Source organism: Chroicocephalus ridibundus, chromosome 15 (assembly GCF_963924245.1).
Source record: "Chroicocephalus ridibundus chromosome 15, bChrRid1.1, whole genome shotgun sequence".
Lineage (NCBI taxonomy): Eukaryota > Metazoa > Chordata > Aves > Charadriiformes > Laridae > Chroicocephalus > Chroicocephalus ridibundus.
In genome coordinates this window covers 8,169,837-8,196,484 of record NC_086298.1, presented here as the reverse complement: position 1 = coordinate 8,196,484, position 26,648 = coordinate 8,169,837, and the positions used below count along the sequence as shown (strand labels likewise).

Sequence of the window (26,648 nt, the reverse complement as noted above, 5' to 3'; positions counted from 1 at the left end):
AACCAGGGACAGACATTCTTTGGTGCTACAACTAGTTGTGCAGAGATCCAAAACAAGTGCTGATGGAATTCTTTGGTTTCAATGAAGTCCACTAACACCTCTCAGCAAATTAGTTCATCTCCATAACACTTAAACACTGGCACAACACAAAAACTTACTGAAGCGATGAACATTGACTCGCTGTTTTAAAGTGATCCGTTTTAAAACAATCTCAAGTGAAATACTTTTTACATGTTAAGCTGCACCAGCTTCACAGATCTGTACTCATCTGCCTGTTCTTCGAAGGGAAAAATGATCTTAAACTGCAAGTTACATTACTATTTTCATTAGCAATAAGAGTTCACATAAGCTTCCTGTGAATCCTCTGATTTCTTTTCACAAAACTCATTTCTTTATCCCACCACTACTAAAAAAAACCACCAGTGACAGCTTCCAAACAAAATTCTATTTAATGAGACATACTCAGCCAATATAATTAAGAACTTGCGGCACACTGCAGTTCTATGCCTTGATGGCATATTTCCGGAGAGGGTACAAACGTTCTTTTCGCTGCTGTTTTTTGGTCTTCAGATTTTCTTCATGCTTATTTAATCTGCGTCGCATGGCACGAGTCTTCTTCGGCCGCAGATCAAGAGGCTTATACTTTTTGCCCTATTTGCATAAACACACAACAAGTTGAGTTTGAGAGACTGCGAGGTAGCAATCAGGTGCCTGAACTCATCGAGAGCTGAGCTGCCTGTAAGAACAACCTCAGCAGCAGTGCTTTAAGCTTCTTTTTATTGAGACTACCATTACAATCTGAAAGTTTAAGAGCACTTCTCTCCACTGGGAAACACGAGTTGATTCCAACTTTTGTACCAGTTCTTCTAGCTTTGACTCAGTTTTAAGTAATGCTTAATCTTACAAGCCCCACTTTTCCAACACCTCTTGAAAAGTTCTTTTTGTCCTGTTCTATATAACTCAAACCCCAAGAAATAATAGTCTAAAAATTATAGCAACTTATTGAGGTAAAGTATTCCTTGGTCGCCTGCAACATTATTAAAATTTAGCAGAATATCTTCATTTCTGGAAGCTGCATCTTCTGGAAAGTCTAGTACAAACCAGAGGGGGGATGCTGCCCAGGAGACTCTCCTGGCAAAAACAGATTCATACCGAGTTTACAAAACTCAGGCGAGTATTACAATAATATTTAAAAAAGAAGTATGACTAGAGACCTTTGATACTGAACATAAATGAGCATTTTTTTTCTTGAGTGTGAAGCTTCAAAGTAACAATCTACAAAATTAGTTCCTTTCTACAAACGATGCATTTGAATATAGCAAGAAAAAAACCCCACTATGCAAGATGTTTAGACTTACCTTGTAAAACTTCCTCAAGTTCTCCTTCTGGGTCTGATTGATAACAGTTAGGACTCTGGCAATAGATTTGCGCACCACACGTCTGCAGGTGGAAAAAAAAGTCTGTCTCAGAACATACTAAAAGACAAGTACCAGAGATTTAAAGCCCAGTATACCGAAAACGTGCACATCCTACAACCAATAACATACGTTGTACCACACTGCGGCAAAACACGAACAACTTCCGGCACATCTCGGATCAACATCTCTGAGCAAAAAGACGCACAAACCAATTTTCAAGCCTACAAATATTTGTTCCTCTGTCGCGTTACCGTCTTCTCTTGTGTTACAGTACAAGGCAGCCCCACAGACTGCGAAAGCGCCCCTCACCCCACCGCAGCCCACACAGCGAGCATCCTCACGGTACGGGCTGACACCGCCGCTCCCGCACCCCTGCTAAAGGCTCGGCCAGGCTCCCCCGCAGCCTCCGCCCGAGCCAACACACCCAGCGGCCCAACGACGGGCCGGACCGAGCCCCACTTACATCTTGGAGAGCTTGGAGGCAGCCCCGCCGGTCACTTTAGCCACGCGAAGCTGCGACAGCTCCACCTTCAAATCGTCCAACTGCTTCAGCAGCTCCTCCTTCTTCTTCCCCCGCAGGTCCCGGGCCTTGATCTTGGCCTGCGGACGGCGGACAGGTCGTCAGCCCCGCTCCCTCACCCCGCCGCGCCCCGAGCCCGGCAGCGGCCTTCCCCCAGCCTCCCGCTGCCCCTCAGGCCCCACACCGCCGCCCGCCCCCATGCCCCCCCCCCCATCACGGCGGGGCCGGGCCGGCAGCGTGCGACAGCGATGCGGCGGGCTCGGTGGCGCAGCCGCCGGCTCGATGCGGGCGCGGATGGCGGCGGATTGCCGCGGGAGAGGCAGGGAGGCGCTCACCATGATGGCGGCAGCTGCGCGGCTCAGGCCGGAAAGGACGGAAGCCGCGCGGGGACAGGAGGCGGGGGGCGCTGCCGGACGGAGCCTACCAATCCGCGGCCGGGCGGGGGGAGGAGCCTACGCGCTGCGCACCCCCCGCGGGCAGCGCGGTGGTAGCGGCGGGGGGCGCTGACAGGCAGGCGGCGGGGCAGTGCCGCCGGCCCCGGGGCAGGGGGGCTGCGGCCCCGCGGGAGACGAGGGGCTGCTCCGCGCCGCTCTGCCGCGGCGGCTCGGTGCTGCTGTCGCCTGCTCTTCCCGCCGCTGGAGCCCTGTGAGAGCGGGGCTGGTGTTCTGGTGCTGGCCGAGGTGCGGCACTCTTACCCCGGCAGCGGTGGGGACGTGACGGCGGGCGGGGCGGGAGCGGCGGCGGAGCGGGGCCGGAGCAGGGCCGTGCGCGCAGGTGGCCCGGCGGGCCGGGCCGAGCTGGGTCCGGGGCGGCGGGATAGGCCGGACTTCCCCGCGCGGTGGCGCCACCACCCGCCGTATCCAGGTAGCCGCGCCGTGCCTCAGCGGCCCCGAGCGGGAGGGCCGGAGCGGGGGGGGGGTCTCCCGATTGACGGCCTGCGCCGCCAATCAGAGCGCGCCCTCGCCGTGAGCCCGGGCGCTCCTCCAATCAGAGTGGGCGGGGGCGGGGCGAAGCCGGCCCAGACTAGCGTGAGGCGGCAGCCGCACTCGGCGCAGCCGGAGCCTCGGCGGCGGCGCTGGCGGCTCTGCCTGGGAGCTGGCGGAGGCGGCGCGGATGGTGAGAGGAGCCGCCCGGCAGCGCCTGCCCCGCACCGGCCCGGCCTCCAGGTGCGGGGGGCGGAGCGGCGGCGCGGGCGGGCGCGGGGCGCGGGCGGGGCGGCGGCGCGGGCGGGCGGGAGCGGCGGCGGGCGGCTCAGGGCAGGCCCGGCGGCGGCGCGCCCCTCACCGCTGTCTCGCCCCCGCAGAGCTCCAGGCCCAGCGGAGAAGCCCTGCCGCAAGAGGAGGCCCAGGTATGGCGGGAGCGAGCAGCGCGGCAGGTGTGGGCGGGGGTGGCCGGGGCTGCGCCGAGCATCCCCTCCCGGTGGGCATCTCCCGGCGGCGGGGCGGGCGCCTTCGGGGCAGAGCCGCAGGTTGGCCGGGAGGTCTGTGCCCTGTGCCGGGTGGCGATGGCGGTGGAGGCTGCCGAGGCCCTCAGCCTGGGCACACGGAGCCGTGCCCACCACTGCCTTCGCCGCTAACGGAGAGGAGAAATGCGATGTGGCACGTTTTCTGCCTAGGCCTGGATTCGCGGCGTAACTGCAGTAATTATGAAAACGGCCCCCTCTTTATTAACTTCTCCATTCGATATGTTACCATCCCTCTTGCCACCCTGCCTCTCCCAGCTGGGGCGGCTGTAGGTGTTCAGCATGCCTTGGACAGGTACCTGCATTTCTGCATCAGCAAATGAATCCTTTCAGGTGAAATGTTGCTGGGTTTTACAAGAACTGTCAGTGCACGGCTTGACGTCCAAACTGCGAGTTCAACGGAATCATCATGGATTTGTTCTGATTTTAAACTTTTATCTCAGCAACTCCTCCTTTACCAAATTTTTGTTTTGTGCTGAGAAATGCTTTGGACAATAGGTGATGTGAAATGCCCTTGGGGATAGAAGCAGGATGATTGTTATGTGTTGTCATCACCCCAGATTTCTTGTCCGCTGCTGGCTATAATAATGTCAGTAACCAAAAGCTGCCCCAGATAAAACATTTAGGATCAAGACTGCAGGTTTTCAGAGTCCAGGTCTAATCCCCCACTACAGAATAGGACCTGTTTTTGTCAAAGTCTGAGTTGCACTTCTGTAATTTAATAACCAGGCACCAAGCTTGCTTGCTTAAGCTGTGTCTCGGCTAAGCAATTCTAGTCCTCCAACCTACAAAATGGATCCCTTAATATAAAAAATCACTAGTTTTTGCAAGAGCTGTCGAAATGCAATCCATAATTCTCAGCATCTTGTCTAAGGTAATGCAAAACAGCAGTGTTGGACTAAAATGCTAGTAGAAGTGAGTCTTCCAGCACACGTATGCTCTCCCACCGTTCCTGCGAGCACCAGAACCGCAGTGTTGGTAGCAAGCTTCAGAAATCATAGATCATCATCCTGGTGTGGATCTTGCTGTGAAAGTGGGCAAATGCGGTGACTGCCCGGTGCATCTTCTCGCCTGGTGTGAACCCTGTTGTGTAACGGTTGTAACTTCCCTTGCTCAGGCTGTTGAGGGAGCAATTACAAAGCGTGACACCTGACTGTAGATCATGTTCCTAGAAAAAGAGATGCTTTGTTTTCAAATCAGATAAGTGAGTCTCTTTTAAGATGTTTTGATAAACTGGATCACAATTTATGTGAAATGAAAGAAACAATGAGTCGCTTAACTCGTGCAAAGAGCATAATTCTCTAATCATTCTGGGCTGCCAAAATAATGCAGATAGCATACACAAATGTGATAGCCAGGTACTTTGCTACAGAAAATATAAAAACCATTCATAGAAACTATACGGAGAGAAGAAATATTTTGCTGTGCTACAAAGGAGATTGTGGTCGTTTTATCTTGAAATATAGGTGCAATATAGTATCAAAATTCAATTGGCCCTTCCATGTCCCTTGTGAGCATTGGAAGATTTTTATCACAAGGATGACTATTTGGGCTAAGCTCTACATGTAAGAATGATGCAAACAACAGCACCATGTTCTATGTTCGCCATGCTCACTTGAGAAACTAGATCTACAAGTGATAAAATACTGAAAGTGCCTAGCAGTGGGAGGAATACATGGCTTGCCTGTATTCTTATTCGTTTCTGTGTTACTGTTTTATTTGGTGGAGGGAAATAATAAAAATGGAGAACAATAAATCAAAACACTGAGACTTTTATACCCTGAGTCAGTTCTGCATTGCAATGAGGTTGTGTTGTCCGTAATGTTGCGATGGAGGCTCGGATTTGGGAAGGTGGGAGGACGGGGGCTGTAGCTCTCCCTCCTCTGCTGCCAGCGCCGCTGCTGTCACATGATGTGACTGCACAGTCCCCCGCTCCCACTGCAGCTGCGCTCGCCATGGCCTCTGCCAGTCAGATTTCACCTCTTTTTGCATCACTTTTATTCTGGTTTAGCTCTGTGTGCTTTAAATGGAGTTGTTGATAAACTGCCGCGGTATAAATGGGTTGTGGGAATTCATTTGGTTACGTGGACAGATTACTTTGTTGGCTTATGTTTTATTATGCATGGTGTGCTTTGGGCAAGGAAGGAAGAGTTCTGGTGTGAACATCTATTCTGAGATGATGCCTACCTGAATAGCTAAAACTTAACTGTATTTTAAACAAAAAAAAGGCAACACCCCCTCTAGGCCCCCAAAGCATGATACAGCTATTGGAGTCTTATCACAGAAATCTGTGTGTTGATGCCTTTTTTCATGGACCTTTTTGTCGTTTTTTTTCATAGAAATGTTCGGTTGGAGCAATCTTTGTAGAAGGAAAACCAGGACCTGTACGTGCAAGTTATATATTAATTTTCTTTTATATTCTTGTATAAGGACATTCCGCAGGCTTGGCTTTTTGTAGCCGAGTAGCTCTCTTTAAGCACATAAGCTCTGTTCTGTATATGTAGTTTAGAAACAGAGATATGGAACGGGGTATGTGTTGCAGCAGAAAGAAGCAGTTTAAAGGAGTGGACCAAATTGTGTGTGGGAGCTGGATTGGAGGGTCAAATAGAGGTCTGTTTCTATAAAGTATGTAAGTTAGTTGCCAACACAAATACTACCTAGCAGTTTACATGTGCTGAGAGAGCGCAGTACAGCCCTGCAACAGGAGTAGAATAGAATAACCATCAATCGTTCCCTGAGGATGTCAGTCAAGAAAGGAAGTGTGCGATGCCAAAAAGCCTGGATGGAACAGCAGGTTTAGAGGAGTCATCGTTTGAAGTATTTTTAATTATTGCTATTATTATAATGGAACACAGGCTAGAAGCGGAATTTCTTAAATATAATTAAAGCAGAAGTCAGCAGAGGGATTTCTCTGCTGTGTGGCAGAGGAACGGTCCAGGAGCAGCTCCTGCCTAGGAGGGTGAATTCCCAGAGCAATGACGCTCTCCATGCAATTCCCGAGCTTGCTGCCAGCGTACCGCCAAACACCAGTTCGGAGGGAAGAAGTGAACTGAACTCATCAAAAAGCTTTCCCCAGCTTGTACTGCATTCTCTTTTGTCAGAGTGAGTTTCCAGTTGGAAAGCGGCCACTGACACCTTGGCTGAGAATGCTAACAAGATGCAAGCATGATGATAACTGCCCTCCAGATCGACGCTGGCCTGAACTGCCATTTGGACCATCTAATAAATAATTTGACTTGCTAGAAAGAAGTTTCCCCATCACATTTACATCAAGCTACGTTGTACAGCAACCATTCAGTTTTGAATTCATTAGTGTACATCAAAGAGTTAAAACATCAGTCGTTTTCTGAGGAAAGAAAGAAAGAAAAAAAAAAAATCTATCTTGTAACTCAGATGCTTTTCAGGAACTTGGCCGCTCTAGATGCGAGAGGCATGTGCTTTTCCGCCCTGCTTTAGGTGATGGCTTAGTTCAAGGGGGCCCAGATTTGGCTCAGTCAACAGTTGTGTTGGCGTCTTGCCATCGAATGTGCATAAAATGGAGCTGACTGCAATTCCCTCCTCACGCTAACATGGAGGGCAGCCCGGGGAGACCTGAGGCCCCGGTATGCCTCGCTGTAGGTTGACTTGGCGATGTGAGTTGTAGTGGGATGTGTGATCCCTGCAGCATGAACTGTTGTATTGTGACTTGATCATTGCTTTCGAGTCCCTGGGTTGTATTTTGGTGTCTTGTCATAACTAATGCTTTTCAACCCTTGTTGTGCCTGTGCTTCCAAAATCTTTCTCTCTTCTCACAGTGGCTTACGTGCTTTTCCAGATGTACAAGGTTCATATCTCATTTGCAGACTCTTCCTATGATTTTGTGGCTTATGTGCATTGCCATAAAATCAAGATAAAACACAACTGGCATTTTAGCTGCTCCAAGAACATTGTGTGTAAATAAACCACTAAATAGTTTAGCTTGTGAAATGTAAATACACACAGCTCAGCCCGCGGCAGCTGATGGTGTTTTTCTATCTCCCTTCTTCCCCTCCCACCCCTGCCAAGAGTAAGCGAGCCTGATGTTCTTTTTTTCTATTGCTCTTTCATACAATGCAAATGACAACTAAGTACCATGTAGGTGGTATGCAGGCACCATCACAGATTCATGATTTGAATTGGGATGAAAGGAAACACTTGCATCCTCTTCCACGTTGCTTCTGAACTGTCTTCTGGGGATTCCTGGACTCCGATGACCCAGAAACTCTGCCTTGGTCTGACTTTGAGCTTGAGCTCGTTTTTAGCAGCAAACTAGTTAAGTCAGTAGAAGAGCAGAGGCCCAACTGTGATGACATTTTTAGCCTTTGCCCTTCGTTCACCCTATACACAAAAGGTCATGAACTGCAGTGAAAGAGGGATCACAGAGGGCGCAGAATGGACAAAGGTGGAACAAATTGCCAGTGGCAGAAACATAAAGAAGAGAAGCAAAAGTTTTGTGTTATGAAGGTAATTGAAAAAGGCCACGTGCATCCCATGGTGATATCATGTCTCTTGTATTTAAAGTCGCCCATAGTGAATTTGGAAGAGTCTGCTGGTAAGGTGTGGCTTAGATGGTCTCCATGCAGAAGGCAGGAAGGGACAACACTGTCTCTGTTGTATGATGTTAATGAGCAGCTCTGCGTTGTTCTGTGAGAAAAGATGCCAAAGCTGCAGTTCTGGATAGAGAGTGGTGTGCTTTAAGCAGTAAAAGGATTTTTAAAGACTTGTAAACCAAATGAAAAGTCTGATTCTATAGAATAAGAGCTTATTTGAAGCTAAAATAATAGGACTGGTGCTACATGCTGGATATTCAAACTCTTTTGACTCGGAATGGAGTTGAATTTGTGGTGTTGACTGTTTCACTACAGGAAGTCTTGAGACTGTTCTGCTGAGATGTCCAAGGTAATGCAGAGGTGGCAGCTCACGTTAACTCTGGGGTCTTAATATGAGACAGTGTTCGCAAATCTTCTACTCTGATATGCTGAGGAACGAACTACATGTTCATGTGAAAGTATTAAGCTTTCAGTTTGCGGTAATAAAATAAAATTCTTGTATAACTCTGTGCCTGCTGTCTGTCACTTCTACCTGCTATAGCAGCGTGCATCCGGAGAATTGTGTGCGTGTTTTTACCTTGTTTTCTTATCTATTCTCTTTCCCCATTTAGGAAACAAAGTTTATGCAGATGCACAGTCAGGCTTCCTCTTTTTAATTCTTCTCCAGGCAGCTTTTAAATCACTTGTCCGATGTAACAAGTGTTGCCGTAGGGAGAAAGGTCCTGAAGATTATCTAGCCAGTAACGTTCACAAATCTCAAAGGGAGCGGAAGGAGAGGGACCTGTTTAGTGCCTCTATTAAAGGGAAAGAGAGGCAGAAGAGAGTCGTTAACAGTTTGTAGGAGGCATCTGGCCAGCCAGTCCGTGTGCATGGAGCCCTGGACAGGTGAAGCAGTTCCCTTTGCTGGGGTTATTGTGATGGGTAGGGAAAGCTCAGCAGGGCCACATGCAGGTCGGTGTGGGGCCTGGCTTCCTCCCTCTGTAAAAGAGAGTATGACTGTTCGCACAGAAATGTCTGGGCTAGTGTCACAGGCTCAGTTGGGTTTGTATTTTTGTTGGGTTTTTTTTTAAATGTTTTCCCTCTTGCTTAATCTTCTGCTTCTGCAGGTTAGCTGTAAAATGGTAAGAAAAAAAATTTCTTGGTGAATTCCCAATTGCAGTAGAACTAGTTGCATTTGCAGGTGATTTTCAGTCAGCCACATGGTAACGTTTACAAAACAGAAGTTATGCACCCTCCTAGTTCATGCTGCATTTCTCCTTAGTGCCCTTTTGAAATAAGCAAACATCCAGGCAGAGAGAACACCATTTGACCAGCATTATCAGCTAAATAAAATAGCTACTTTTTTCTTAAGTTACACTGTAAGTTGCTTTTTATTGTGGCATTCAAACAAAAAATGTCTCCGAAGCCTGGGCTCTGCCCAAGTCCTTTTCGTTGTGTATTCTGTGTGCACATTTATACAGCAGTGAGCGGAGATGGTACAGGAACAATCTATTGGCTCTTTAAGCGAGACCTGGGTACTGCTGTCCTCCTGGGCTGCAGACCCCGCCAGAGCCCAGCAGCGCTTTCGTAGCCTGCGCGCAGATGCCTCCTGCAGCGTCCTACTGTAAAAGGAGCTTGGTACGTCTGGAAGAGCTGCAGCTACTGCAGTGCAGACGTGCCCTGAGGTGAACAGTGGTTGGGGATGAGAAATGTCTGTGTTTGGTTCCAACTTTTACTAAAAAGCTTGGAATAATAAAGACATCCTTTTTTCCCCCCCATGTATTTTATAAAGAAATAGTCAGATACATAACTGCTCCTTGCTGTTCCCTCTGAAGTAGGGAAGCAATTTGTGAAGCTTTCGGTGCCTACGAGCCTGTATGTATGGGTGTTTGTTATCTGTTTATTTCAGTGTTTCGTGAATAGAACCAAGTGGTGTCTCAGGAACTTCAGGACAGTGGCTTTCAATAGAGAATTAGGTATTATGGTGAGAGGAATGAATTTGGGTTCTAATTAATTTTGTGTTGTCTGAGGCTCTGTCAGGACTAGCACTCTGAGCAGATCACATGGGAACACACAGATAGGTTTCCCAAGACGTGCAGTATAGCTTTGAAAGAAAACACAAGAGGCAAGTATGGCAGTCTGCAGAAGAAAAGGTAGACATCTTGCTTGACGAAGGCAAGATCAGATGTTTCGTGGTAGAGACTTGAGACATGATGGTACTAGGCTTTGGGTATGAATGATCAAGACTTTAGTTTTATCTGTACTATTCATTTGCAGATAAGAAATAGATCCCAACTGGGCATCTGGCTTTACATCATGTCCTCTTTTGGCAGTGCTGCTGCAGCAGATGTGTCAGGATGAAAACCGAAGAGAGGCCTGGTCTCTGTGACTCAGGGTTCGAGATCTTTAAAATCTTGATAGATTGGAATGTATTTTCCATCATTGGTTTCTGTGAAGAACAGTTCTAATAACATCTTAGTTGGGAGAAATTCCTGTATCAAGATAGATGTAGAAAGTATGTTTGCTTTTGCTTTTTTGGTTACCACTTTCTTCTCTAACTAAGGAGTGGGAAGCATTTGAAAAACAGAGTTTATATTTCTGTGCTGTGATATCCTCATTAAAATGGTAAAACTATCCATGAAGCTGTGAATCAGGATGCAGCCATCACTTACCCCAACCATTAGTTCACGTGTCTAAGCACATGCTTCCTGCTCAACTCCAGAATTTTAACAGTAATCAGAGCCTCACCTGTAAACCCCAAGCCAATTGTATTTGATGGAAGCAATGAAACTCCAGATCAGCAAGAGTTCAGGGCTTGTAGTTGATGCAGCAGTTAACTGTTCTGTATTACATCTGTCACAGAAAGTTCTGATTCTCAGGCTAAAGGTTAATCAATATAGTCGACCCCCCCCTAGCTCACTGCTTGGTTTGCAGTTTGCTGTCTGCAGCTGGGTGGGTTTAAAAAACAAGAGCATTTCTTCCAAAAAAGAGAGTGCTCTTCCTCTCCCTCCAATCCTCATCCCCAACATTAACCATCCTGGAGTGTCCTGTTAGATTTGTAGCTGCTGTCCTGTTCAGAAGGTTGTGTATGGGTTATTTAAGGGACGGAACTGAAGGCTCAGTAATGAAAACGACTGGAGCCTGAAATAAAATACCGATTCTCGTTCTAATTTTAGCCAAGAAACTTCACTGGGTCACATTGATCAGTTCTCTGCATTGTAATAAATTTGTTCTTGGGCATAGTGAGAGCGTTTAACATCCAACCTTTATCTTTGGAAGGCTGGAACACCATGGAGATCAGTATTGTAAAGTGCATAAAGTCACCTGTTAAATGACACAAGTGACGTGTTCTGATTTTTGGAAGAGTTGCTTCTGGAAGATACGCTTGTGCTCACACTTAGAAAATCATATGATTTTTTGTGAATGTGATAGTTTAAAGTATAAATGTCTAAAGATTTAAGACTAAATTCTTCTAGTTTTGAAGGAAGAAAGACAGGTTGTATATCATGTATGTGAAGTATCCTTACTCCACGCTCCTTGTGTTCAGTAGTATGGACTCTGATTTCCTGGGTAAAATACCAGACAGAACAAATGTGCTGCTAAAGTCTTTGTAATGAGATTGTTTGCATCTAGTCGTACAACATGAGAGTTTTAAGTCTAATGCTGATGCTGTAGTGAGAAGGGGGTTGTTCTTTCAATTGACCATTTAGGTGAAGTAGATAAAGCTCTGCTACTAGGTACTCACAGCTTTTATCCTCTGAATACTCACATGAGGAGGCTGTCCGGCTTGACTGGAAGGCAGGAGACCCTGAGGATTCCACAACCAAGCCGCAGCGATGGCTTAAAGACAGTAGAGTTGTATGTACAAATGCTCTGTCAGGACGTCAAGGTTCCGCATCCAGCCAGCCCTGCTATGCAGCTCTGGGAGACTGCCCCTGATTCTACCTGTCCTTACTCAACAGTTCGTACGTTCCTAACTGCCGCCTGTACAGTATGCCAGACAGTTACGGTACCACCTCGTTTTCTGTGCAGTGAGGTTTTGTTCCCTTGTCAGTGTACAGTGGGAAGTTACGACCACCTTCTACCAGGCAACTGAATGGCAGGTTGTAGTGATCCTGGCTAAGTAATACATCTGGCTGAGAAGGTGTGCACGTGGTACAATTATTTCACATATCTATGCTTGACTTCCATTGTCAGCTTGATTTCCTCGAACCAGAGTATTCTTCCACCATTCACAAAGCGTGCCTTGCTTTACAGGCCTGAGTCCTACTGAGCACAGGGCCAGTAGGGACTGCATGCCATTGACTTCAGCGCTCTTTTTCCCTTCCAGCTGAGCCTGGAAAACCTTAGCCAAAAGACGGCAAACCACAGGGAAGTGGAAACGTGTGTGATGTAAGTGACACATAACTTTAAAAATACTGGCCAGCATCGTGAAACTTTCATCTGTTCCCATACCCTTTGTCCTGCTGCCTTTCAGCTCCAACTGCTTTGCATAGTCCTGCCATTCTCTGGGATGCCCCTCTGCCCTGCGTGCTGCAACAGGATGAATTTGTAAAATCTCTTCCTGTATTGTACCAAGGAAACCTGGAATTGTGTGATCTGAGGGTGCGTTGGAAAGAACCCGTCACGCCAAGTGCAGCGCTTGGCTAGCACAATTTTTCTGCCTTGTATGGCCTGAGGAGTTGGCAAAATCTTTGAGAGAATAATAAGGTCTGCTGGAAGTCACCATTTTCTGACTTATTTTACCAGTCTTTTAAACCAATGTTTCAGCGTCTCCTTTTGCAGACTCTGGGGATCATTTTTTTTATGTGTGCTCCTTAAGAAAAAAAAAGAAAAAAAAGTCACTCAGAACAGCCCAACAGTTTATTTTGCATGAAAGAAAGCAAAAAGCACGAAATATTAAGTAGGTGATATTTCTGGTACAGCTGGGCTGTCAAAACTGGGAGAACTGTCTGTCTGCAGAAGAGGAGCATAGATCTGTGGGCTCCTTCTAGTATCAAAGAGAAGGAGAGGTCTCCACATTGTGGATGTACTGCTGGTTGCATTTTATTTATATTTTTCACTTGGAGCCGAGCAGTCCCTGAGGAAAGGGCGATGTCAGTAGCTATATTCCTCCCTTTGCTGTGCCCACTTGCTGTTTCTAATAATAATTCTTTCTCCTGTCTGTAATGCTGCTGCATTACAACGCAGTCTGTAGTGCAGGGGAGACCTCCTCCTTTCCCGAGCCGCTCGTGATAGTGGTTCTTTCTTTGTACAGCACCAAATACCACCCCCTCCAGAGCATGATAAACCAAAAACAGTGCATGAGATAACTAATTTTATTTTCCTTCTCTGTCAGCTGGAAAAGCCAGCTTCACCTATCATTTAACGGCTCCTGTTGTCCTTTTTCTTTCCATCTTCCGTTCCCATCTTTCCTTCACATTCAGGCATGTGCTGTGGCTAAGTGAAACCAGGGTTTAAATTGCAGCAGCGCCCGCTCATGTCTGTAACCAAAATGCTTGTTTGAATTTGAGATCTGCAGAAGAATTACCTTCTGGCAGCTTTTCTAAAGGTATCTCACAGAGGGAAATTGTCATGCTTGTTACTACTCTGCTTAATTTTTCACTGCTTTTCTTTCTTTCTTGGTTGAACTCCTTATTTATTTTCCTGATTTTTTTTTTTTCTAGAGGGAAGACTCTTTTTGCCCATAATAGGATTTAGTCTGAATATTTTTATAATGTATTTTGTGTTTGGTGTTGTTTTATAATTATCAGGAGGATAAATTTGACATGTAGTGAGCAAGAAACCAATCCATTCTGAGCAGGACTCATGCTGACTTTTGCAGTGTAACCCTTAAGGATTTTCAATAGGACTTTCCACTATACCCTGTACATGTGTAAATACACTGGATAATTTAGAAATACTGCTGTTTTCTGAGTGCAATATGTGAGAGAGCCAGAATGTGCCTTTAATTATCCTGCAAGAGAGTGAAACTTGATCTCATCCATTGTCACTGTCCAAACTTGATTATTTGGAGCACATTCATTCCGTCATCCGAGAGGTGTTCCGTCTGCTGTGCCTTCTGTCCCACAGGCAATTGTCCGTACATCTTCAGGTCATTAAGAGCAGAGATAGTTTTGTAATTGCGTGGATAACTAAGGTTTCATTTCATTCTACTTTTAACTGTGATTTAGCTGTTTGTGTACTAATGAAACAGCTTTTCATAAGCACTCAGAGTCTTCTCTGTTCATTCTGATGTCTTAGATCAAGTGTTTTCTGGTCACCCTCGTCAAGCATCAGTAGATGATGAGATGAATTTTTGCGTCTGTCTTACTGTTTAGGTGCTTAAGGTTTAGCAAGAGGAATACCATCAAAATGCTTGACAAACAACGAAGCTAGGCTAAGCATGGCTGAAAAGCTCGCGGATAGGTTTTTACAGATGATGATGCAGGGCAGAGTTTTTCGAGTTTGTCATAGAGAGTTCTGCTTAAAGCCCTTTTTAGAATAAGCATTAAATGTGTAATTCAAAGCATGCTGATGAAAGTATGCATTGAGTGTTTTATTCTGGCTCTAACATGCAAGTCTGTCTTTTATGTCATATGAAATACATATGGCAATCCAGATTGGAAGCAGGTAGAAGGCATATTTGGAATGCTGAATGGTAGGGATGTTTTCATGGCAGCAACTATCATAATGAGTTTTTTTGGTTTACTACGATTATCTGTATTTTAGTCTTTTTGTATCATCATCCTATTGCTGAGCATTTGTTTTAATGGAAATTAAAATAATGAACAAACTTAGATGTTTTAGCAGAAGGTCTGCAAATATTTTGCCATCACACACACACAAAAAGTTTGAGCCGCAGTACCTTAATGATGTAAGTACATCTCTGTTTTAAACCACTGTTTTGGTCATGTTTGATAACAGTCCTTTACAATGATAACCTTCCTACAACACTGACACCCCGTGTTTGTGATGGTCATCATCTGCTTAAATCATATAAAATGTAGGGGTAATAATATGCAGTGCAACTGTTAACATTTTTCAACAGTCTTTCCACAAACTAGTATTGCGCTAAGTATTTAGGAACTGGCTGGCCTTGGAGTAGGCTTTCAAAATTCGCTTTCATTGTCTATCACCTGGAAAAAAAATCAGTTTCTCCTTTCTCTGCAACAAGTATTTTTCCTGCCTTCTGATACCTTTCAGATCGGCAGGCAGTGAATTTTCTAGCATGTCTTTTATTGATTGCATAAATGACCTCTTCATGGTGGGTCTAGCAGGCTCTCTCAAGGTGAGAGCTGCCGCGGGTTCTACTTGCCTGCACCAGGGCTGACACACGTTCAGCTGGGCAGTGTTAGCAGCGGTTGGGGTAGCTGGGTAGTATAATTTAAGGGTAGCATAAAAAAAATTGACTTTTACCATTAAATGAAAGGAATGATATGCAGACTGTATGAAACATACTTTGCAATTTAAGCAAGCTCCTGAATTTTTGCAAATGTATCTGACGCTGCCCTAGAGCGCCTGGTCCCCGCAGTGGAGTGTGGCAGAACCCAGGGGCCGCGCCGCAGGATTTAGGTCACCCCTGCTGCGGAGCACACAGGACCCGGGGTATTGTCCCTCTGCCTGAAATCCTGAATCACCTCCTGGCTGCTTCTGACATCTGTTTTTTAGCTCTCACTGTTCACTTTGATTTCATATGTTGGTGCTTTAAGTACTCAGTGTTGTATGTTTCATGCTGTGTGAAATGTACATGTTTAGAGACTTGAAACACAGGCTCGTGCTTCACAGTACTCATGTCCTGCTTGATAGGCTTGTGCCAACAGCTTTCCACATCTGGGTGGTATGTTTTGAACTCTCTTCTGCTGTCTGGCACCCATTTGTGGTTACCTGGCAATAAATGGATACTTCCTACCTTTTTCTGGAACTCTTCAACAAGCGGTTTGTGCAGGGCACCCCATGTCCTTGCATAGTGCTCTAGTGCACTGTCTCGTGGGTGTGTAAAAGACACATGAACGTGTGCTGCATCTTCTCTAAATTGGGAAGTCGTGAAACTGCTTGGTTGGCAGGGTATGCCCACTAACTTATCCCCAAAGCTGGGGGAACTGCCAATTTCTTCTGCATTTGCTAGGCATGAAGTGTTTGTTCGGGGAAGTATTTCTAAAGTCTATTTGGTTGTTATGAAGGCTTTTCATGACAATTGATGACAGATACTTCAGGGTACTTTCCAATGACCATAAGGAGTTAGCTTTGCCATTTCCTGGCTTGAATTGGGACTTGTAGGTAATTATTTATGCAAATAGCGTCCAAACAGAGCTTCTGCACAAATGGAAACTTGTTGCTTAACACAAGTGCTTACCAGAACCGGTAGAGAAGTTGCTGGAAGTAAAAGCTCTGCATTTGCCCAGTTAGAGGTGTGTTTATCTTGCACTAAAATTCTTAGAGAGCACAGAGAGCAAAAGACCTGGCAGCCATTTCCAGAGCAGCATGCGTTGTTGCTGCTGCTGAGAAATCTGTAGCTCACCTTTGGACAATCAAAAGGATAATTTTTTATCTGTACGTTTCAAGTAAGATTTTAAAAGCTCCTCTGCCTTTATAGGCTTTTATATTCCCTTACTGACTCAATACTAGGGTTATCTATGTTATATCCTCGGTCTTTTTGTTCTGGTGATTACTGTACAATATGACATTTTGCTCATATGAACAGTAAAAATAGATCTGCAGGTGTAATTGTGGGCAGTGCAAGCCACAGAATTAAACAGTCATGAGGAAGTAGAGAGGAAGCAGGGTATTTTTTAGCATTCTATCTAAAATTGCTATGTTTTAGCAATAGCAACTAGTGGCTTCAGTTTTCAACAGTTACAGAAAAAAATGAAATGTAAACAGAACTGAGGCTAGTCTCTCTAAATACAGCTGCAGGATAAACACCTCTGCAGAAAGGCAAATTTAGAGAGGATTTCTTTGTCCAAGTGTGAAACCCAAGTACTGTTTGTTTTACAGTCCTTTTGTTGGCAGTTTTGTGTTTGTGAATACAGTCCTCACTTACTTTATTTTATTACTTTTGTACCACTTTTATTTTTAATTTTGCTCTGTTGACTGGTGCATTGTGCAATAATTAGTCCCATGCTTTGATTCTCAGCTGTTATTTTTAATGAGTCCTGAGAAGAGTAACCTGTGGGAGAATTGCATGCTCTTTGTTACCATCCCCATGGAACTGTACATGCATCTAATCTGGATGAGTTCATAATAGCCCTCAATTTTTGAGTAATACGGCTATTTTCTTCTTCATAGGACTGAGTTTGCCCTAAAAGAAATCATGTCATCAGGAGGAGCTGAAGATGATATTCCTCAAGCAGAGAGGAAAACAGTGACAGACTTTTGCTACTTATTGGATAAATCTAAACAGCTATTCAATGGCTTAAGGTTAGTGCATTTTTGACAGTATTCCTTCAGAAAAGCATTGGAACATACACTTTAGTGTGAGTGATGCCGAAGTCAGTTACACAATGAACATTTCAAACTGAAACACGTTTGAGTTTGTTTAGGAGAGAGCAGTGTGCACCTATGTACGGATAGCATTGGACCATGTATGTAAGCTTGTCTGTAGTAGAGGTGCACACATTTCTTCTGAGCAAGTAGGGAAGGAAATGTGAGAAAGGTGAGCTGAACGTCTGTCATGTCAGTTAAGAGTAAGCTAGAAGTTGGAAATTCTGTGAAATTGATAGAATTCATACTGAAATGCTGTGTATGCAGTACACAAGTAAGGAGTAGGTGTGGCTGTATACAGTCAGCAGCATGTCCAAAACCCCACAGTCTCTGTTCCAAAAAAAAAAAAAAGGAATAAGAAGGTTTGGTCTAGGTAGGAGGAAATGGGGGGAGGGAGTATTTTTTTGGGAAGAAATTTAGGAAGTGATAAACAGAAACATCCAAACCATAGCCTGTATGTGTCGGGTGAAACAAATGTGTAATCTGAACTGTGGAGAAAGGCCAAATCTGCATTTATCTCCAAACATCTGCAATAACATCTAGAAAGCCCAGCTGTTTCGTCAGCACCAATAAAGAGGGGAATAAGAGTAAGGGGAGTTCAAGGAAAATAGTTCATGTTTGGACAGTGATACAGGCATCCTGTTTATGTCAATATATACTGAGTTAAAGATTACGTATTCAAGAGCTGTTTTATTTCTAAGCTTTGCTGTAGAGTCTCTTAAGCAGCATGGGTTTTAGCTGGTATCTTGTTGGCAGTTCAGCCTCTTACTGGTCTCTGAGTAATACTGTATGTTTGGGCCCATATAGCTTGCTGTTATTCAAACACAGATGGTTAGCAAAGATGTTTTTAACTCCTTACCCCCCCTGCCCTCCACTATTGATAATCCTTTCATGTGCTTTAGAAGTTGATTACCCAATCCGAAACAATTTGTGCTCCAAAATCTGAATGGTAAATAGACAGTAGAGAGGAAGAGTTCCTGGTGATTGTGTTCAGCACCCCATGAAACGAGCCTAAAGCAAAAGGACTGAGATCTTGACACCAGGATTTCCAGGACCATATAGGCCATTACATTGGCTTTCTGACACAGCTTGCTTGAAGTTTTGCCTAAGTCACTGAAGAGTACAAATTAATACAGTTCATGTCTGGGTGCGTGATGCTCCAGTTCAGAGCACAGAGATGGCAGAGTACTTACAGCTGTTCCGTCTTTTCCTCTGGGCGTGGAAGGAGTGAGTTTGTATCAGATTTCCAGATGAGAGATGTAGTTTCCATGTCCACCCATGGTACTTTGCCAAAAAGGAACCTTCTTATCCAGCTAGGTAAAAAGAAAATGGAAAATACCTTTGGATGAAATTTGGGCAATAAAAATAGAGAGATGAGCTTCAGCAGCCAGCTCTGCTGTGTGAAAATAAAACCATACCGGAACAGGAGCCTGCCTCTGTCCGTACTGTAACTTAACACAATTAACATGGCTGCTTCTTGCACTGAACTTGACCACCATTTCACCTATAAGGCCTGTGATTCCTTTGGGCACAATGACTGGATAAAGTGGCGTTATAATGTTGAGGCATCTCCTCTGTTAGTACTTGTTCTCTTCTGGGTAGTTCACCTTGGCAATATCCTAATTCTTAGTCCAACTGCTTACTTTTCCCTCTAGTATAATAAATGCATTTGATGCATGCCTGCCTTCTTCTGTTTTGAAGATGATGATTGCGTTTGCTGCTGTGTTTTTTGTCATTCTCTTCTGCCTACCATGTTTCATGGAAAAGAAGTGATGGGGGAAGGAGAGGAGAGCAGTGATTTCCTTCCTGAAACCTCCTCTGGGCACTTCAGCTACAGGGAACTGAGCCTATAGCTGTGTTGGCAGCTGCTTAGCTGTCGCTGCTGCCAAAAATGCAAGGGCTCAGCCTGCCACGTCTTTGTTTCAGTAGCATTTCCTTCCTCTCTTCCCAATACAGATGCCAAATACAGCATTTGAGGAAAACATACGATGATCTGCCAAGGTTGCTGCTCCAAAGTATACTTCATGCTCATATTACCAGCGATACCATCCTTTTGCGGCCATGCTAGCTAGAATAACTTAGGGGGGAGGTTGTCTTTCTACTGTCTGTACTCCTTTTTTGAACACCCCCAGCTATAAGTTAGAAACAACTGAATGAAGTATGTTCCAATTGCTCTCTTCTCTCCTTTCCCCACTCCCACTTTCTGTTTTCTTGGAAAAAGGCTGGAAACGGGGAGTGTGTTAGGAAGCAGAATTTCATGGTGTACTGTCACCAGTTATTGTTTTCTTTTTAATGTTAAAAAGTGCTTAAATGTGTTCAGTATCACAGAGAAGCTCGAAACTTTAATAAATTAAATACTTTCCACATATATCATACTTTCCCAGATAATAAGGTCTTGTTGCTCGTTGTGCAGGCTGCAGGAATCACGACTGCTGTCCTTTCGTGGAAAGAGGTGATGGTGTTTAATCATTTACTTTGTAGACTGATAGTAAGATGCAAGTTTAACCTCTTAGTTTTGCTGCTGATTTAGAAACAGCAGGACCCTGTTAGCGTCAGGCAACGCTGCAGGCTGTACCCTATCTGATACTGGGAAGGGACTGGCTTCTCGCACCGATTGTGCTGTGAGGCAAGTTACCTGAGGGTTACTGGTGTGCTTGCTGTCTGCAGGTTATTAGAGGTGATGGGAAGCTACGCCACAAAGCGATTATCCCACTGCTGGTTGGGCTCTGGAAACAGGAGCCTGTTAATTACTACAGGCCTATGAACATAAAAGGAAATTGTCTTTTTTATCACCTGTCAAAACTGTGAATGTATTTAAAGCTCTGAATGTTAAACTTACAGTTATTGTAACCTTCCTTTTTGAAGCATACTGCTGAGTCCCTAGGACTTTCTCAGCATCTTTATGTCTCTGGAAGTTGTCCCCATGTGGCAGGTTCCACGTGGTGCTGGCCAAACAAACCTTAGCACCTTTAATTGGTTTGCAGCCAGTATTATCTGGCTTCTGCCAACAGCATGGCTGAAATGAACTGCTGGCAGAAAATGAATTATGAGCACATAAGTAATGCTGGTCTTTGTTGAGATTATACAGCAAGCATTGCATAAAATTCTGGGCCGTTTATGGAATTTATCCACCAGCCACTCTAATGTGGCAAGGGAACCAGTCTTCTGTGCCCAGTGTGAGGAACCCATCCTTTTAGAACATCTGAGTTTGTGTCTTCATGACCAGTTTGGAATGTTTTAAAAGCCAAGAAATTGGAAATGGTTTCCACTTGTTGCTGGAGGCTATTGTAAGGAAGTGCGTAACTGTCTTCCTTGTCTGGATAGAGCTGTCCTACGTCAAAGCATTTCCATTCCCTCCTCTGCATCTGGATTCCTTCCTGCTGGCTCTTCCTCCCTCCAGTAACGCTGATGGTGATGCGTAGCAGCACGTGTGAGTAGCCCTGCCGCTGCCTGCTCTGTGCCCAGTGTCTCCAGCCAGGGACACCCGCAGGAGGAGGAGGCTCTTACCTTTTTCTCTCCATATTGCTCTAGTATCCTTGTGTAGATCTGGAAGTAGCAAAATCTCTTCCTATAACGTAGGTCTTTGGCTCTCAAGTTGGGTGTGTAATTGCTTCTGCATCGTGTATTCCCTATCTCCTTCAGTGGGAGGAGCCGTGTTAATAACCCACTCTGCAATCAACTGAGTCTTTAGTATTCTTTTGGGCTATTTCTCACTAAATAATGCAGATTCTCTGCTCTGATTTAAAAAAACTGCACTAAATGTCCTCTTTTGCTTATGCATCCATTTTCTCACAGCAAAATTTCTTAATACGTGCGGAGCAACATGCATGATGTTCAGAACACAAAACAGTAAATGGATGGCAGCAATGGCAGCTCCTGTCTGCAAAAATCTGTGGTGAAACCGCAGTAATGTGTTGTCATAAATGAAGTTTTATTACAGCCATGTCAGAATACTATCAAAAGAACAAGTGCTACTGTCTGTTTCCATGGAGATCTTTCCTGTTCCCTGGGGAGCCGAGGAATCTCATGGCATTGTGCAGCTATGCCAGCTGCAATTAGGCGAGCACGCTGCTTGAAGAATATCCATGTGGACACCCAGCAGTGACAGTGGACAACAATGGCCGGGCACGTGTGCACTGCGCTAATAGAGGCTTTTTAAAATGCTACTAATTATTGTATATTCAAAAGTAATGCAGCACAGCGAGTTGAACTAGGTTTTACGAGAATGCTTGGGCTTGTACAGAGGAAGGTACAGAATCGAGGGGGTGCCGGGGGTGCGCAAGGGAAGATGCAGGTGAGGTATAAAGAGTGTATGAGCTTTCTGATGAGGGATGTATGCATAAGGATGATCAGCAAATAGTTACCTGCTTATTTCTTAATTGGTGCACATATCTGCTTCTCAGTGTTTGAGAGAAGAAGGGTATGTTTTCTTCGTTCCTTATGTTAGACCTTTGCTCAAATGTCCTAAGCAACTTGGCCTAGAAAACCCACTTTACTACTAGTAGGGTTCTTTGAGTCAACCTGCTAATTCAGTCATTCTTTAAGTTTGTGTCATTGAACTTGGATTTTTATTATCTTTTTTAAACGATCCATTTTAGTGTTGTTTTGTATTTGTATTCACTATTTTTTTTAACATTGAAACTTGTGAATGTGCTAATTAAATTTAACACTACCTCTTGCTATATCAAAGCTTGCAACATCTTAGGCATGTGTTTGGACAGTTTCTTAACTTCTTTTGTTTAGCTAAAATGTTTACATCTCTTACAACAATAGAAAGTGGTGAATCAGTCGTTGCAGCAAATGCTTAATATTTGCACGCATTTGTATCAACCTATGTTTGGATGAAGATGTTGGTGCCCTGAAGCACATGTTTATACTCCTGTGTACCCTTCACTGCACCAAAGTACGTTCCAAGATGTTGAGCAGCCAATTGCAAGTTTGAGAGGATTTTTTTTTTTTTCTTGTAAAATCCTGCCCAGATTCCTTGGCATCTTCATAGAATAGCAGCAGCAAGTACTGGAATGGTTTTCCAGGCTGGTAAGAGTCATAGCTGATAACGGATTCATTTTACATGTAGCAACTAAGCTCGGTCCCTTCAAGCTGTGTGGGAAGTACAGTTGGCTGATGAGCAAAGGAATATTAATTTCCTTTTCTACCTAGGGTGCTGTTAAAGCAATTACAGTTAGTAGAAATATGCCGGTACGTGGCTCTGGAAATCGTAGTGTGCTGCTTTGCCTGTCGTACTCCTCCGGAGGACACGGCATGGCTTCCAAAAGGTGGGGTTTCCCTTAGGCTCGACCTCCCAGCCTTGGAAGTGGAAAATGCTGCTTTTCTGTGCCGTTCTGCAGAAGACTGAGTGTTGGATGGTATGTTAACCAGCACAGTGATTTGAGAGAGCATTCCCTGAAGAAATCATTCTTGAATGAAAGGAGAGATTATGCTGTCTTGAAAAAGCTGTTCCACTTCCACTTGCAGAGCTGTATATCTCCTTTGAATCAGCTGTAGTGCAGATTTGTGAGCAACGTGTGTTCGGTGAGACTGAGGGGTTTCAGTCTTCTCTGTCACATTTGGTCCAAGATTCACATAACTCCCAGGTGACGGCCTTCTGTTAGGAAAAAGAGCACAACCCTTTAAAGCTGAGATCCTTAGGACTGCACCATAGTTATGGCGTGGAGGTGGAGGGAAATATATCACAGCATGGAAATGGGCTGGAGGTGTGAAAGCAGATCTGAACTGGATTGACTAACTCACCTTATTGCACTGGAGACTGATATGAAAAACCAGAAGGTCTGAGGTTCTGACACATCACTAACTATGAGTTGGAGGGGGAGGAATTGTGGCGGTGATGTAACTGGAGCCAGTGAATGTCAGCGGTGAGCATCCCTGGGCTCGCTTGACCTGGTGACATTTGGACAGCTGATTTATCTATGATGTTACAGGGTCTGTTTCTGAAACACAGTGAACAGCCTCATCCATTTAAAAAAGATTATTTCCTTAATGAGTAGGAAGAAATATTATCAGTCTAAATGAGTCTAAATGAAGTAATTTCCATTAGATTATTCTGCTTGCTCTTGGGTAGGGTTTCTTTTTACTATGATATTTAAGAGTCCAATTTAGTTCTCTGTGCATATAACCATAAAATTACTTATCTTTTAGCAAGATAGTAAGATGTTTTCAATCACCTGTTGAAAAATGCGTGTAGAAACATGATCATTTCCTGTTTGGAGTGATTATTTGCAGGCCTGTTCATCTCCTGCTGTTGGGAACCTGTTAATATTGAGGAGCCTTGATAAAGGCATGTTTACAGGGGTTAGAGAGCATGGATTTCTTTTTGCCCTTTAGACTGTATTTGTCCATAAATACCAATGTTTTTGCACATATCCAATCACTTGACTCGTGAACTCGCTCATGGAGAGCACTGCTTCCATCTGCTGCTCCTCTGCCTGTTAGAGCAACCATTCCAGAGTCCCAGGCACATCTGGAGAGAACAGGCTCATGTGTACAGTGTGTTGTATGTTCGTAATAAATACCATATAAATACATTGTAAATATACCATATGCTTTGTAACTTGTAAGTGAATGTCTACCTGTATAACTGGTAGAAGCTGTTGGACAGGACCCATCTTGTTGAATCTTTTGGGGAAGGAGAGTAAAGCTTTCATAAGGGGTCTGTGCAGGGGGACGGACAGTCCGCAGCTGGACAAGCGCTCTCGGGTAGGGCATTAGGGATCGTGGATATTGGCTGGCAATAGACACCAAAATAACTAGAATAATTCTGCTGTTCTTTGAATAAGTGGTTGAATTACAGGTCTTGCATTTGAAACGCCAAGTTATTGTCTTAGTAGGAAAAGTTTTACTTCAAAAAATTATGGTTAAGCTGCACACCGTCAGTTTGATGTTACAGCGTCGTCATTTTGTGCATGGAACCTGCAGAGCTCAGGCAGTTTGAGATGCTGGCTCTCTGTGTCCCCACACCATGATTAAATGTAGGCAATCACTCAGAAGATTTCCAAAATGCATGGGACCTTTGTTAACACTGATAACTTTAATCCTTTTGCATTTGGAAAGTGACTAGAGAATTCGTCTGGAAGTAGGAAGCAATAATTAGGAGACAGCACTGAAGAATTTCTTCCTCCCCCCAATACACACTTCTTTCTCATACATATGCATATGCAGTCTTTTCTTGTAGGCGTTAAATGAATATGCTGTCTGGCCTGTGGCATGTTTTTATGTATACTAAGGTCAGATCTTGATACATGTACTTCCTACAAGCTAGAGAGGACTTCCTTGCAGACTCCAGCAACAGCAGGTTTTGGGAAACTACAGGAATCACGGTTCTTGTGGTTCTGGGTGCAGGCAGAGTTATAAAGCATTTGAAGTCTATTCTGACACTGGCACAAATACGCTGCTGTCACGCTGGACGGACTGGAATCTGCTCTGTAACTCTGCATTTGTCACTTCTCTGTTGCAGGGATTTACCTCAGTATGGGCAAAAGCAGTGGCAATCCTATTTTGGGCGAACATTTGACGTTTACACCAAACTCTGGAAGTTTCAACAGCAACATCGGTAAGGGGATGCTGTAGGCAGACGTGTTCTGTGGATTTAAGTGCAACTTTAATCTCTGGTATGCCTAGGGGCCCCAGTTAAGATTGAGATTTCACTGTGTTATTCAAGCGTGAAGGGAGGGAATAGTCACTTCCTCTAGCGCTCACAGTCTAATGAATTAAAATGTTGCAGAATTTTCAGTGTGACTTTTTTACCAAAAGCTTTTGCTGTATTTGAATGCACGTTGCTGTGATATATTCCCAAGGAGAAGCTGGGATGATGGCTTCTGCAGTGCAGAACCCATCTGGAATGGTGTGAAGCGTCTTGCTGCAGCGTGGGCTCCAATCTTTCACACCTTACCTTGGCTGCATAGCCTGAGTGTTCTCCTGGGAAGTTGTGACCTTTTGGTGTGTGTGTTTCTTGCAACATACTTATGTCTAGCTCTTGCAAGTTTATGCAAGATAAATGGTCCTTGTTCTGGTGTGTGTATGCGGTGCCCTTGGCTCTGTGAGGGACTGCTACTGGGAATGCCACACCAGGAATGAAAGCTGAATTTGGCCCTACAATGGCTCTTTGTCTTGTCTGGTGTGATGTTCTGAGAAATTCTGGAATGCCTTTTAATCTTTCTTTTCTCTCTTGCGAAATAGACAAGTATTGGACAATCGGTATGGGTTGAAGCGGTGGCAAATTGGGGAAATTGCTTCCAAGATTGGGCAGCTCTATTACCATTATTAGTAAGTAAGCACAGAAAAGGATTCAGTAGTGGAATCGGTGTTAGTGGCAGCTCCATGCCAAACATCTGGATACTCAGTCAGGAGAAATCAATGTATCAGTCGATTCATTATGCCTGTCTCTGAATGAGAAGGCCCTTGGGACTGCATGGGGGTGCTGCAGAGAAGGGCACCTGTGAGCCCCATCCCACATTGCTCGTCACATTGGTACTGCCTAAGGACTGACCTCCTGCCTCAAAAGCATCTCGAAGTCTTCCACACGTGCTGCATTTGACTCTTGTGCAAAAGTGTGATTTACATGTTTGGAAGCTTAATGTTCCTTTAAACTTTGAATTAACCTGTCACCTGTACGTGTGGGTACAAGATGGGCAGATTTGGTTGTTATCTGAAATGGAATCCAAGCTCTGAAATCTGTCTTCCCAGCAGGCACAAAGAATGAGAGTCTGGCTTTCATGCAATATTACTTGAGGAGGGAGTTTTGCCATTGATGCACAAGATGGTTGAGGGGGCAGGAAGGGAGGGTTTGGCATGGATTTCCATCTGAAGCACTGAGCTAATCTGATTCTTCCTCTGCAGTTTGCGCACTTCAGAAACCAGCTATCTCAATGAAGCTTTCTCCTTCTATTCAGCAATTAGGCAGAGGTCATACTACTCACAAGTCAACAAAGAAGACAGGTATGTCTGAATGAACGCCTTTGTTTTTAAGACTTGAACGGTGTATGAAAGCAGCAAATAACTATAAACTGTAGGAGCGTAACTGGGATAAAATTAGCATTGTTGAAGGAAGTTTCTTATAATGCTACTGCCATGATTAAAAACCTCAGTAAGAGGTTTGCGGTAGGACTGGAGGAATATTCTATTATCTGGGCCTGGCTAGAAAGCTGTTAGCCCCAAATTTTTGTCATTTTGAGTCCTGAGCAGCATCAGTGCTGGGACCTAGAATGCTGTGACTGGAAGGTAGG

General features: G+C 44.7%; 2 protein-coding genes across 10 annotated transcripts in view; one reads left to right on the top strand and one right to left on the bottom strand.

The window, feature by feature from the left end:
- Nucleotides 1-430: 430 nt before the first annotated feature.
- Nucleotides 431-2,431, bottom strand: RPL35 (ribosomal protein L35). The gene is made up of 4 exons (XM_063352858.1): nt 2,274-2,431; nt 1,882-2,018; nt 1,359-1,440; nt 431-651 (listed from the first exon to the last, which is right to left on the bottom strand). The coding sequence occupies exons 1-4, from the start codon at nt 2,274-2,276 to the stop codon at nt 502-504; spliced, it is 372 nt and encodes a 123-aa protein (XP_063208928.1). The 5' UTR covers nt 2,277-2,431; the 3' UTR covers nt 431-501.
- Nucleotides 2,432-2,945: 514 nt separating this feature from the next.
- Nucleotides 2,946-26,648, top strand: part of SCAI (suppressor of cancer cell invasion) — a 47,702-nt gene continuing 23,999 nt past the window's right edge. For 2 of the 9 annotated variants that reach the window (XR_010073373.1, XM_063352850.1), the window contains exons 1-7: nt 3,037-3,054; nt 3,242-3,286; nt 15,443-15,534; nt 17,215-17,346; nt 24,881-24,976; nt 25,603-25,689; nt 26,263-26,361. Coding sequence is in view for 8 of the 9 variants with exons in the window: in XM_063352850.1 (XP_063208920.1) it covers nt 3,052-3,054; nt 3,242-3,286; nt 15,443-15,534; nt 17,215-17,346; nt 24,881-24,976; nt 25,603-25,689; nt 26,263-26,361 (554 nt within the window). In the remaining variant the exon portion in view is untranslated. Of the gene's footprint in view, nt 3,105-3,241; nt 3,287-12,277; nt 12,340-15,442; nt 15,535-17,214; nt 17,347-24,880; nt 24,977-25,602; nt 25,690-26,262; nt 26,362-26,648 lie in introns of those variants that run through there. The other 7 variants (XM_063352855.1, XM_063352851.1, XM_063352854.1 and 4 more) reach the window with 7 other exon arrangements.